At 46.9% G+C, this 12,656-nt stretch overlaps 1 protein-coding gene across 5 annotated transcripts in view; it reads right to left on the bottom strand.

The window, feature by feature from the left end:
- Positions 1-21: 21 nt before the first annotated feature.
- The window catches only part of mapkbp1 (mitogen-activated protein kinase binding protein 1), a 38,451-nt gene continuing 25,816 nt past the window's right edge, over positions 22-12,656 (bottom strand). For 2 of the 5 annotated variants that reach the window (XM_084915376.1, XM_084915379.1), the window contains 16 exons: positions 11,547-11,622; positions 11,362-11,473; positions 11,150-11,213; positions 7,432-7,560; positions 7,091-7,209; positions 6,968-6,999; positions 5,738-5,887; positions 5,546-5,656; positions 5,299-5,429; positions 5,092-5,219; positions 4,822-4,998; positions 4,624-4,705; positions 3,991-4,394; positions 1,001-1,708; positions 712-797; positions 22-633 (listed from right to left, as the gene is read on the bottom strand). In XM_084915376.1, the coding sequence (XP_084771502.1) occupies positions 403-633; positions 712-797; positions 1,001-1,708; positions 3,991-4,394; positions 4,624-4,705; positions 4,822-4,998; positions 5,092-5,219; positions 5,299-5,429; positions 5,546-5,656; positions 5,738-5,887; positions 6,968-6,999; positions 7,091-7,209; positions 7,432-7,560; positions 11,150-11,213; positions 11,362-11,473; positions 11,547-11,622 (2,740 nt within the window). In that variant the 3' untranslated portion in view covers positions 22-402. Of the gene's footprint in view, positions 634-711; positions 798-909; positions 1,709-3,990; positions 4,395-4,623; positions 4,706-4,821; positions 4,999-5,091; positions 5,220-5,298; positions 5,430-5,545; positions 5,657-5,737; positions 5,888-6,967; positions 7,000-7,090; positions 7,210-7,431; positions 7,561-11,149; positions 11,214-11,361; positions 11,474-11,546; positions 11,623-12,656 lie in introns of all 5 variants that reach the window. The other 3 variants (XM_084915377.1, XM_084915380.1, XM_084915381.1) reach the window with 3 other exon arrangements.

The raw sequence follows: 12,656 nt of genomic DNA, 5'->3' as shown, positions 1-12,656 counted from the left end.
GCAGTAAAGTCGGAGATCACAGCGAGTCTGAAACTTTTATTAAACGTGACAAAAAAACATGAAAACGTTTCAAACTACAAATTTATCCCCACAAACACCCGAAGACATCAAAATGCACGACCGCGGTAAAAGCAGGGCTTCAAAACGTGCCGGTCGGCGTGAGGCGAGGGGGCGGAGTCAGTAGTGTAACAGCTCATCATCACAATAAATACAAAGTCGTAGCATCAGATCACAAAGTGTGGTATTGCTCAGTCTAACGGCGATCAATAATCCGATCGCTCCTTCAGACTGACGGCCGCTGGGAAGTTCGAGGGACGACAAACGTCTTTGATAAAAACGAAGAAGATCATTGCATCAGTTTAAAAACAAAATGGCTTCAGATCCTTCCGGAGGGGGCGGGGCTCAGGTGCTGCTGTTGATCCTCCTGTGAACCGCCTGCAGGAGTAGCAGTGAGTACTCCTCCAGAAGCGCCGCCGTCTTCACCTCCCCCACACCTCCCAGCCCCCCCTCCGCTGCCAGCATGCCGAGCGGCAGGGCGTCGAGCTCCGCCTTCATCGCCTGGAAGGCCTCTGATAGGACGCGGGACATCTGGTGCTGGTCGGGGGCGGACTCATCTGAGGAGGAGCCACTCACCTTGAAGAAGAGGAGGAGAGGTGAATACTGCTGTGACCATCAAACATAGACGTAAGGTGGGCGGAGTCTGTTACTCACTCTCCTGTACAGGTGCGTCGCTTTCTTAAAGCAGCTCTGCAGCTCACTGGTCAGAGCCCTGCAGCTCTCCACACTGATTGGCTCGTCTGCATAAAGAGAGAAAGCAGCAGGTGAGGTCACTCAGCGTCGTTTTTATTTATTTAAAAACAGACTGTAAACAATGATGCGATGAAAGCAGAGACGACAGAAACGTCTCACCCGTCACACAGGAGAGGAAGGGTGAGGAGGAGGAGGAGCCAAAGAGATGACAGGATGAAGGGATGAAGAGGAGGAGGGTTAGAGTCCAAACCTGCGTCATCCATCTGCCCGGCGCCGCCGTCTGTAGGAGCATGAGGCCCCGCTTCTTGTCGTGCGGGAGTCAGGGGGGAGACGGATACCGGAGGAGGCTGCGAGGAGGATGCCGTTGAGAAAGGGGGAAGGGAGGGTTTGTCAGGGAGCGGCCTGCTGCTACTGGAGACGCGAGCCTGGAGACAGCGGGTGGGTGGGGGCATCTGGTTACCATGGTTCCCCAGAAACGAGGAGCAAGACGAAGAGACGACAACTGGGACCACAGCTGCGTGAGGGGGCGTGGCCAGAGTAACAGAGGGAACCACGGCGACAACAGGAGGTGGAGTCTCTTTGATTTGAGATGAAGGAGTTGGTGATGTCACTGCCAGGTCGTCAGTGGGTTCGGGGACGTTAAGGCCATCTCCCATGGAGACAGAGCGGGACATCTTAGCCATGGAGCTGGCGGTGGGGCTCATGTAGGAGCGCGGCCCCGATGCAGTCAGGGAGGATGACGAAGACTTCCTCGGGGTGGTGGCGGCCAGAGCGGCAGCAGTTTCCTGTGATGGGGACCTCGGAGAGGCAGGGCTTGGTCTCTGAAGGGGAGGTGCCGTAGATGGGGGGCGTCTGGGGGTGCTGGGAAGGGTGACGGGACGCTCAGGGGGAAGGAGCAGCTGAGGGGGCACCTCCTCTCTGAAGGGACGAGAGATCATCTGGGAGATGGCGGAGTCACCTGATGATGAGAGAGACAAAACATGTAAACTGAGAGTAACACTGAGACCGTTTCCCCCGTGGCCCTCCGTGTTTTTAATCTCCAGTGTGTGAACTGACTCTAACGAATAGTCGAGACCTTCTCTGATTGGTTCAACAGTCGGAGTAGCTAACGAGTTGGAGTGACAACACAGAAACTGACATCACACAGCAAGCTAACGTTAGCTAACACTAGCCATAAGCCAGCCGGTTTAGAGTAAAAGATCCCGCAGACTGAAATGTTGCTGATATACAAATATTTCAAAACTTGACTCAGAGGAAATAGTGTGAAACAAGCTGTGAGCCATCTTTGCAGTAACATCTTATCCTGAGAGCACAAGATCAAAGCTGATCTGCTGACTTAACTGGACACTTTCAAATTCATCAGGTAACGTCATGAACTGCCACCAAATTTATGCAGTGTGTTAAATTCTTGCCAGCTAACGTGAGCTGCTTGTTAACGCATAAATCAGGGGCGTCAAACTCAATCGCACAGGGGGCCAAAACTCAAGGCACACTTCAGGTCGCGGGCCAAAGAAGAAACATTTATTGAACACTAAAACAATGTTTTTTAAACACAAATGTGAATAAAAACAGACAGGAATATTATTCCAGATTAAATAATCTTAAAAAAACCTTTAACTTTAAATATCCTGTCAAAATTATCCAAGTTAGAAATATGAACATGCTGCCAAAAACCCAGAAAAAATAAATGAAAGAAAACACAAGGTTGGAGCCGCATGTAGACGGAGCTGGGCGTTGCTGCAGGAGTGGAGCTGTTTGTCATCCCCTATGTAGCCGGTGTATCAGAGAAACTCAGGAGAGTTTTCTCCAAGCATCCTGGTGCATTTCAGATCCAGCAACACGCTCAGACAGAAACTGGTTCACCCGACAGACAAAACTCCAAAACACAGACTTAACAATGTGGTGTTTGCTGTACAGTGCAGCGAGGAATGCCCAGACCTCTACATTGGAGAGACCAAACAGCCACTTCACAAGCGCATGGCACAACACAGAAGAGCCACCTCCACAGGACAAGACTCAGCAGTCCATCTGCATCTAAAGGTCAAAGGTCACTCTTTGAGGATGCCAATGTTCACATTTTGGACAGAGAGGACAGATGGTTTGAAAGAGGAGTGAAAGAAGCATCTAAGTCCACTGTGAGCGACCATCTTTGAACAGAGGCGGGGGTTTACGACACCAACTGTCTGCCATCTATAATCCAGTTTTGAGTTCCCTCCCCAGACACCTGAACGCCCACTCCCATCCTGGGCCATCTGACCTCAGGAAATCACATGATAAGGTGGGGCCAGATTTCACAATGAGCTCACCCGAAACTCTGGCTGATTGGGACCCACACCCAGTTTCACACCTGTGATTAGGTAGAGGATCATCAGGGGGTCCTTTTGTCCCTCTGTGGGGGGAAACTCCCACAGGGTTTAAATCTGGGACTCGCCACCATTTGACCTTAGAACTGAAGAAGCTTCTCTGATGAGAGGTGAAATGTCTTCAAGTAACTTAAAGAAGTCCAGACGCTTTTCTTTGCAAGCTCCTTAGACTACGATGACCTGGATGACTGAGAACCTTCACAGACAGCTTATCCTGACGTTTTGTCTCGTAGTGCCGTCTTGAATTAAATTCCTTCATTACAGCCACATTAGCTCCACTAATAAGACACACGGCTTTACCAGCATGTCTGTAAACATATATTCAGCCTCCCACTGGCGCTGAAAGGCTCTGCTTTCAGAGTCAACTTTTCTCTCCACCATTGTGAGCGGCGAGCTTCAATAACAGAAGTTTGACTTGATTGACGGAATGTTCCCAGTTAGCCTAGCCAAGGAGGCTGCAGCGCTGCATTATGGGATCTGTAGTTTGTATATTATTAGCGCCTCATATCGCCGGGCCATGCATAACAATAATAATAACTCTGTATAAAATGATCTCGCGGACATAAATGTACGCCGGGCCAGATGTGGCCCGCGGGCCTTGACTTTGACACATGTGGCATAAATGAAGCTAACAGAGCCACAGTGCTAACTTATATCAAACAGCGTTGGTTTTACTGGCTCAAATCAAAGACGTAACATTTAATTTCTACAGTCACAGCCAACGTGGGTGTGGTTAGCCTGCTAGCTTTAATTTAGCTTCTTTATGTCCAGGTGAGCGCTCATACTCAGGTGTACAGTGTATGCAGCTGCTTGGGGGTCCACAGTCTCTCTTGGTTCTTGTGCTGATTACCTGTTTGTGTGGTGAGCTGAGTGTTACCTGTGTCAGTCAGCAGGCTGTGGACTGACTGAGCCTTTCGAAGTCCACCAGAGTTCAGATGGGAGGCGGCAGCCCGGGCTGTCGCTCCCTGGTTCCTCCTGCACTCCACTGCAGTTTGGGCCTTCTTCTTGAGCAGGGAGAGTCGGTGGACCTGCTGGGTCGAGGGGGTCTCCTCCTCTAGGATGCGGAGCTGGTTTGAACCATGAGGAGGCTGGGCTTGGTCCTGAAATGAGGTGGCCTGAGCCTGGTTCTGTTTTTGGGTTTGGTCCTGGGTCCACGGCACCTTCCCATCCTGCCTCTGGCTCTCTTCCATCAGAGGTCGGACCTCGGAGACCAGCGGACGAGTCTTTGGCTCCCCCGCGCCAGCCCCCGAGGTCCGAGATGGGAGAGGAAGCACGGTCCGGCTGAGAGAGAGAGAGAAAAGAAAAGGTCTGAGTGATCCACCACACGTGTGCGTGGAGACCCCACAGCGTCAGTGTTCAGGCCACACTGTGTCTACAACAAAGATTCTCCTGTCCCACAGCTGAGCTGCACGTCTGCATTCAGGAAGCTGTTATCGTTTTTTCAATAAAGTTTGGTTTGAATGGACCTGTGTGTGTCTAATTATTGATCTGTGTGTGACGGTGATCCTACCTTGTGGCTGTGCTTTGGGTGAGGAACCTGGACGAGATGCTCAGACTCTCACTGGAGCTGTGAGACGCTCTGCTCGGACTTCCTGTCAACACACAGGTCAAATGTTCAGGTGTAGGCGAGTCTGCTGTGATTCAAATCCTGTCGCTTAGGACTGGGAGGAAAAATGCTGAACTCAGTTGCTAAGCTCTGCCGCCGTACCTGAGGCAGAAAGGTCAGCGAGCGTCACAAAGTGCTCCTTCAGGAACGCCTCCTGGTCGGGAGTCTGGGGTACGGGTTTCCTGCACTCCCCGCCACCTGCTCCTCTGTCTTCCTCGTCCTCCACCTCCAGCTCAGAGGAGTTTCCGTCCATGCTGAGAAGCTCTGTGGGCTCCGAGTCTGATGGGCAGAAGAAGAAGAGGGTTGGGCTGATAAAGACAGGTGAGAGGAAGCAGCAGCGAGGCGGCTCACAGACAGGTGAGTGCATCTCACCGTATCCTGCAGGTCTGCTGGGACTCGACAGTCTGGAGCTGAATCCCAGCGAGCAGCCGCTGTCGGGACTCGGTTTGTCCGGCCGTGCACCTTCAGCAGCAGGACACGCCTCCTTCACCTGGAACTCACTGACAGCAGGGGGAGGGGCTTATTTGCTGGTAAAAGTTAACGTCATCTGTGAATTCTCAGGACAGGAAGCAATCCTACCTGCCTGCCAGGCTCACTCTGTCCTCCCATTGGTCCGGATACAGCACTGGGTTCTCTCTGTCTGCGCTCTGATTGGACAGGAGGATAAACTCTGGTCTGTGTACCTGTACGTACAGGATGACATCACATATCTGAGCAAGGTTCAGCTCACAGTGTCCTCCCTCGCTGTGCCCCTCCCTCGCTGCGCCCCTCCCAGGTCACAGTGAGAGACACCCCTGTCTCTCACTGTGACCTGACATACACAAACCTGCAGGCTGATGGTGCTCCCAAGCTCCTGATTGGTCCTGTGAAGCTCCTCCGCACCTTGACCCTTCCTCATCTTGCTGCAGTGGGAGTGGCTAACATCAAGTGGGCGTGTCTTCACAGAATAAACAGGACCATTAATGCTAGTTAATCACTTGCGGGTGTTCTTTTGAATAGTGTCTCTGAGTGTCCTGACCTCCGCCTGCTCCTCCTGCTTGTTGGGGCAGAATGAGTCCAGCAGTCTCAGGTCCAACATTGACTTCACCATCAGAACCCCGTCAGCGTCGCACATCCTCCTGGACCAGCGCCGGCGAGGGAGTCGCGCCCCAGATAAGCCCCCATCCTGCTGAGTCACAAACAGAAGCCCTTCAAATATCTGCTTGGTTACATCATCAGATCATTTTTTAAATATTAGTTCAGTTCTCAAACCCAGCAGCTGTCTGTTGTACATTTGAGCGTTCGTTCTAACGTCACACCTGTTGTTACATACGTACTATGTTTATTAGAGGAGCTTAAGCTTGTTTCTGTCATAGAACTTATTAGACATAAATATGTAAACGCAAATTTTGCCGATGAGCTTAAGATACTTTTTTTAAAAGTATCTTTTTATCTGAAGTCGGATTTAACGAGGTGGAGCTTTGGGCCTAATGAACAGGATAGAATCAATAACAATCTACCACGCCTGCTTTATCTTTTCCAAACTCTCCCCACTGAAATCCCGAAACAACAATTCGTGGAATGGGACAAGATAGTTTCCTGCTATTTATGGTTGGGGAAAAAACCCAGTACAGTACACTACAATTACCAAAGGACAGGGGCGGTCCATATTTACCATTTCTGAAGGACTGTTATTATTCTGCCCGGCTACGGCCATGAGTTTGTTTATGTGATTCTTTGTTTAAATCTCGGTGGAAAGACACAGAAGAACGAGCTACTAATGGCCCTCCAATCCAAGCCATCGTAGCAGATGGTAAACTAAAGTCGCGTTTGAAACATCCTGATGATCCCTGGATAAAATCAACTTTTAAGATCTGGAAGGAGGTGTGCCGAGAGAACAAGCTTAACAAGGCAGAATTGATGCTAAGATGGTTTGCTTTTGGTACAGGGTTCCCGCCCAACCAGGGTGACATCATCATAATAATAAATTAGAAATACAACTGGGAACTATTACTTACATCTTACTACAGTTTTGAGAAATTGAAATTCTGTTGGCTATTTGTATGTTGTAAAGTTCCTTCTGTAAATTCTTTGTACAAGATCACCAATAAAAACTACAAATATATAAAAAAAAACAACAACTCTCTCTCACGAGGACGGACTCGCTAGAGCGCCCCCTTCAGGCAAAAACCATTTAATGAGCTGTTTCATCCCAACAATGAAACAGAATGAAATAATCAGTTAAAGGTCAAAGGTCACATGCACCAACCTTCCTGCTGCTGTACACCTCAACAGACGCCTCTGAGGGGAAGAAACAAGAAACGTTGTCAGTGCAAGTTAAAGGTCACCTGACCTCTGACGAATCCATCGAGTCATTCAGTTTCTAACACACCTGTTTCCTGTTGCACATTTCCTGCTGTGTCCGAGTATGGACAGCCAAGCTCCTCCCCCTCCTCCTCCTCCTTGTCACTGTCAGACAACATGGTGACCACAGGAGTCGTTGACGCCTCCCTGCCGCACAAACACTTAAGTTCAAGTCAGCACGCAGAGCCGCGACCATGTGACCTCACACCAGGATTCAGGACAGAGGTCACAGAGGTCAAGCTCACTGCAGGTCATTTTATTTTAAATCAGGCTGACTGTGGGTCAGTTTTTTTGTTTTCATGGATGCGTTTGATCGCAGAGTTTGGTTTGTTTTCTTCAGGTGAGTCTGAACATCATCATCACGTTTACCTGAGCATCACGGCTCTCTGCTGAGGTGCACTCTGGGAACTGGGATTGCTGCAGGGGGGTCTAAGGTCAGCGAGACGCTGCCTCATCCTGATGGTGAGCTCTGGACTCAGACGCCACACGAAGATACAGCTACACACACACACACACACACACACACACACACACACACACACACACACACACACACACACACACACACATGTGTATTTATATCCTTGTGGGGACACCTCATTGACATAATGCTTTCCCTAGCCGCTTACCCTGACCCTGACCCTAAACATAACCATAACCTAATTGTGACCTTTTTTCAACCATTTTTGTTCTGTTAATGGAATGAAACTTCCCACAGGTGTGTATTTTTTTCAGATTTTTTTAATTTTCAACATCAGCTCCTTAATAATGTCAATAATATTCACTATACACCAAATTGTTCCTCTTGACTCAATCGTGGCCATTTTTGTCCAATTGAAACCCATTATAACCACCTTTTTTGATTCCTTGTTATTGGCAGTACTATATCATGTGATTTAGGTCAAATTGCTTTCATTCTGAACTCAACACATGAAAATTGCAGTTTTTAATGTTTTTTACCAAATTACATCATTTACCCATTTTTGGCCAATCAAGCGATTTCGTGTAATATTCAGAGTTTCTAGTAGCAGCCTTTGATGGCTTACCACACTCCAATGGACCAGAATAATGAAACAATTTTGACATAGGTTTGATCTTAAGGATCTAATAGTTTGTGTTTGTGCATGACATTGCAGCACAAACATGTATTTGCAAGATAGACTGGAATAAATAATGATGCATCAAACATTACATAGCTTTACATTACATTGAGCTTTGAGGTTCCCAGTCAAACTTAGCTTTGAGGCACATCTTAAAAGCACTTTTACTCTTGTATTTTTCATAAAAAGAGACCATACCCAAAATATTAACTCTAGAAACAAAAAGAAAAAAAAAACCCCAATCACAGGACATTTTGCAGAGTTCAAACCTGCAGCAAACAAACAACAACAAACACTGTTTGTAAACGTGTCCTGGAGTTTATGCAGGTGCAGAAAGAGCTACTGCTGTAAGTAAGCCTAACAGCTTCCAGATCATTTATTCTGGCAATATGGCAAGAAGGTCATTACTGCTTCAAGCACTGTCTGTATGATCTGGTCAGAGAGCAAGGACAGCAAGCAGTCCTCTGCCCTTGAAGAAAAGACATCTGCCCAAGATGAAGAAACTTCCTCTCCAGAAGATGAGGGGTCAATCTCCAAAGAAGCTGACTGCATCACCACTGATGAAGAGTACTAGCCAGTGCCTGAATCCTCTTCTTTGGGGGAGGATTGGGGTTGGGGGCATGGAGGTGGAGGCCGAGCATCTGATGGAAAAGAACATAGGAACATTTTCTGAGACCGAGGAGCCGGTGACTGAGTGGATCCCTCGTGAAAGGAAAACCATGTGGGTCCCACCACTGAAGAGAGACTGCTCTACAATCCAGTACCCACTGGTATCAAACCAGGGCTCACCCTGTATGCAGTTTCCTGCATTAGCAGCCTGAGATCTACTTTTGACTTTTTTATAAGAAAGAGATCTTTTAGCTGCTGTGCACCCTTACAAAGCTGCACAGGAGGCGAAGGTGTGAGGATTGGAGGATTATAGATGAAGTGGAGATGTGAGCCTAAACCAGAATAAAGCAATACATAGCATGTTGGATGACAACACTGGAAGTTCTCAGGAAGTAAAAAAGGCATGGGGTTCAGACTCCAACTGACGGAGGAGCTCCGAGGACAACGTCTTTCCTTCGGGCACCTTGGCAGAGGAACTCCTCAGATGAAAACTGGCACAGGGGAAACAACCCAGAGTTGCAACAGAGGAAGATTTTGTTGTCTGTCTTTGGCTTCACCAAAACTACGACGGTGATATCCCACATGCCAAAGCAACGGAGGAATGTGCTTCATTTGACAGCAACACACAGGGAACCAGCAGTCAGTGATGGGGAATAAAGGATGCCTGAAAGCAAGAAGCAATCCTGGACTACAATAGGCACAAATATTGCTTGGATAACTTAAGAGGGTGTTGGCACCTCGAGTTGTAGAAGGAAAACTAACTGATGGCTGATGGCTCTTTTCTCCAATCTCCTGGATGTCTTGGGAAACGATGTCTTTGTCCCGCCGGAAACAACTTCACTGAAGTGGGGGAGTCCTCTACAACCTACAAATGAAGAGTGATCCTGGGAGAGCTGGGACACATGCTGGTGACCTCAACAACTGCAAGACACCCTTGTCCCTGGTTCTCAGCCACTTCTGCCATTGATCTCAAGATACAGTAGTCTGACCCAGAGTGTGACCCGCACCCCACCAACGAAATGAGAAGAAGGTGCAAAAGGCGCACCTCCAGGATTGGAACAGCAGCCCCTTGCACCAGGTGTAGAAAGTGTGCCTACAAAAACCACTCTAATGTGGTTAGCACATCCTGCTGCTAATGAGGATGCACACAGAAGCACACACTGGAATATAAAGTTCAATCATTTTATTGGTCATTTCAGTGGTTATTTGGTCATTAAACTGCCTTTCTGGCCACTAACACACCATGTGTGATTTTCTTTTTGGCCATTCAACCCCCCCCCAAAAAAAGTAAAAATAAATCATTGTTACTGTTACTGACCTGCAATGATGATAAAAAAAAATATTAGGTTTCATCATTCATATGCTAAAAATGTGAACTTTATTACTATTTTTACTATAATAATACATAACCTGACTGGTATTCAAAGGGTATAATATCTGAATTTGAATTATATTTTGGTTTTAAAAAATCAAGTCAATGAAAGTAGAAAAATGTTTTAATATATATTAATTTTATAGCATTTTGTAAACGTAAACAGGGGGTGGACATTTTTGGCCACGAACAAGCTGAGAGGGAGTTTTTTTGTTTTTCTGTCACTGCACAAAAAAACAAAGATGCATAAAACTCATTGATACTTTTAATTATTGCTACGCATCTAACCTCCACCATGGTTAGAAAATAAATCAGTTTGCATGTATTATTTAGAAAAAAAGGGGGATTTTATGCTTTTATCCTTATTTAATTCATTACAATTATGTGATTTAACTGGCATTTAAAGGGTTAAAATTCTGAATTTGAATAAAATTTAGATTATCATGAACAGCACTGATGCTAATCTAAAAATTCAAGTCAAAAAAAGTGGAATTTTTTCTTAATATATATGAATTTTATAGCATTTTGTAAACGTAAACAAGGGGTGGCCATTTTTGGCCATGAACAAGCTGAGAGGGAGTTTTTATGTTTTTGCTCTCCCTGCACAAAAATAACAATGCATTATAATCAATGTTGATGTGAATCAATTACACACCCCAGACTCTACTATTAATAACGCAAGAAATTTCAGTAGCAATGCAATTATATAAAATTGTGAGATTTGAGGTTGTCTTCCAGCTAGTGCAGTGGACAAACAAACTGGTGTTTAAAGGGTTAAAAAGTAATAACTATTTTATATTTATGACAAGAACTGAAGTTACTTAAAAGCTTTATGCAGAAAAAATGGCAAAAAAACATAAAAATAATAAAAATTACAGACCTAATCTGTTGGTGGCCACTTTTGGCCACGAACAAGCTGAAAGGGTCGTGATTTTGAACAAACCCAGAGGGTTAATAAAGGTGTGGAGGGTTGTGGGTCGGTGCGGGGGGTTCAGGTGAGGCGTACCTGTCTCCTGACACGGTGATCAGGTGTCTGCAGTCATTGCTGAACTTTAACCCCGTTATGATCTCTGGAACAGGAAGAAAAAGGGCCCGATTTGAAATAACTTTACTGGAATCACAGCCGTGTGTAAAAGCTGTGGTTTTAAATAAAGCTTTGAAAGAACTGACTCTGCTGTCAGCGGTCATTAATCGTGTCTGTAACTGACGGCGACTGACCCGAGTGTCCGAACATGGTGGCCACGCACTCTCCTGAGTACAGGTCGAAGATGCCAATGTTCTTGTCTGAGCAGGAGGTGGCGATGAAGAGCCCCGAAGGGTCTATCTGCACCTGAGGACGCAGGAGGTTATTGTATGTCCCTGTTCCCATGGAAACATCATCATGGTACCCACACCTTTCTGACCTTAATGAGCGTCCCGTCTTCGCCCTGAGAGCCTTTGTAGAGCTTCTTCTGTTTCCCGTTACTGATGTTAAAGATCCTGCAGGGTGAGACACAGCACGCCGCCATCATCATCATCGTCAGCAGTATTTACAGACAAACTAAAAAAATTGATCCACAGACAGGAAGTGAGGGGATGAAGCGACCGGAGACCAGCTGCCACAGACCTCACCAGAAAAATAAAACTACTTCCTGGATGTAATGACACTTACAGCCATAAGGTGGCAGCAACGCACCTTAAAGCAGGAAGGAAGCTGCCGGAAGTTTGCATGGCAGTGAATGGGAGCGCCAGTAAAGGTTTAAATCCAAACAAACATGTGATACACCCGTGTGTATTTGTACACGTTCATGTGTTTACATCCACAACGTGCAGGTAGGTTCAGAAAACCAGCTCGAAGCTGAGAAACGCTTCCGTTTGGAGCTGCAGAAGGTTGAACAAGTCAACTCTGAACTAATCCCATCAAAACCATTCACAGGAACAGGAAACACCAGTGCTGCTTACTGGCCAATCACATTGATAAAGCTGTAACCAGCAGGGGGCAGCATGACTCGTCGGATCGTCCCCACTGATAGATAATCAATACATGAAGCCTTTCCCCCAAAAGTGGGGCTTTTAATGTGAAAGTCATTTGGTTTCTGCTTCTCTGGGTTTGCTGCTTTTAATGTGAAATACTTTGGAAGGTGCTGTAAACATACAGAAGGAAGAGAGAACCCAGAGAGGAGGAGGAGGTTAATCCTGCTACTCCCACTGGCTGCTGGGTAATCTGACTGATCTGAGCTAAAGGTGGATTAAAGGCTGTATCCCAATTCAGGGTCTGCAGCCTTAAAGGCCGCATTTTAAGGCCGATTACGTCACAGCGACGCGACGAAGGGTGTCCCAATTCGAAGGCTGCTCGAAATGCGGCCCTCAAATGCGTCCTTCATTTCCCTGAATTTTAAGGACGTGGCGGTGTAGACTTCGTGGCCCAACATATCCCAGAATGCATAGCGCGGCGGTGGGTGTGGATAATTTTGCCGAAAAAAAATGGCGGATGTGGGGCGGCCGACGAGTAAACTTTAAGTAAGTACTGAATA

Source organism: Perissodus microlepis, chromosome 19 (assembly GCF_051167445.1).
Source record: "Perissodus microlepis isolate ML-2025 ecotype Zambia chromosome 19, ASM5116744v1, whole genome shotgun sequence".
In the NCBI taxonomy this organism is placed as follows: Eukaryota; Metazoa; Chordata; class Actinopteri; order Cichliformes; family Cichlidae; genus Perissodus; species Perissodus microlepis.
This window is presented reverse-complemented; position numbering and strand designations above follow the sequence as displayed.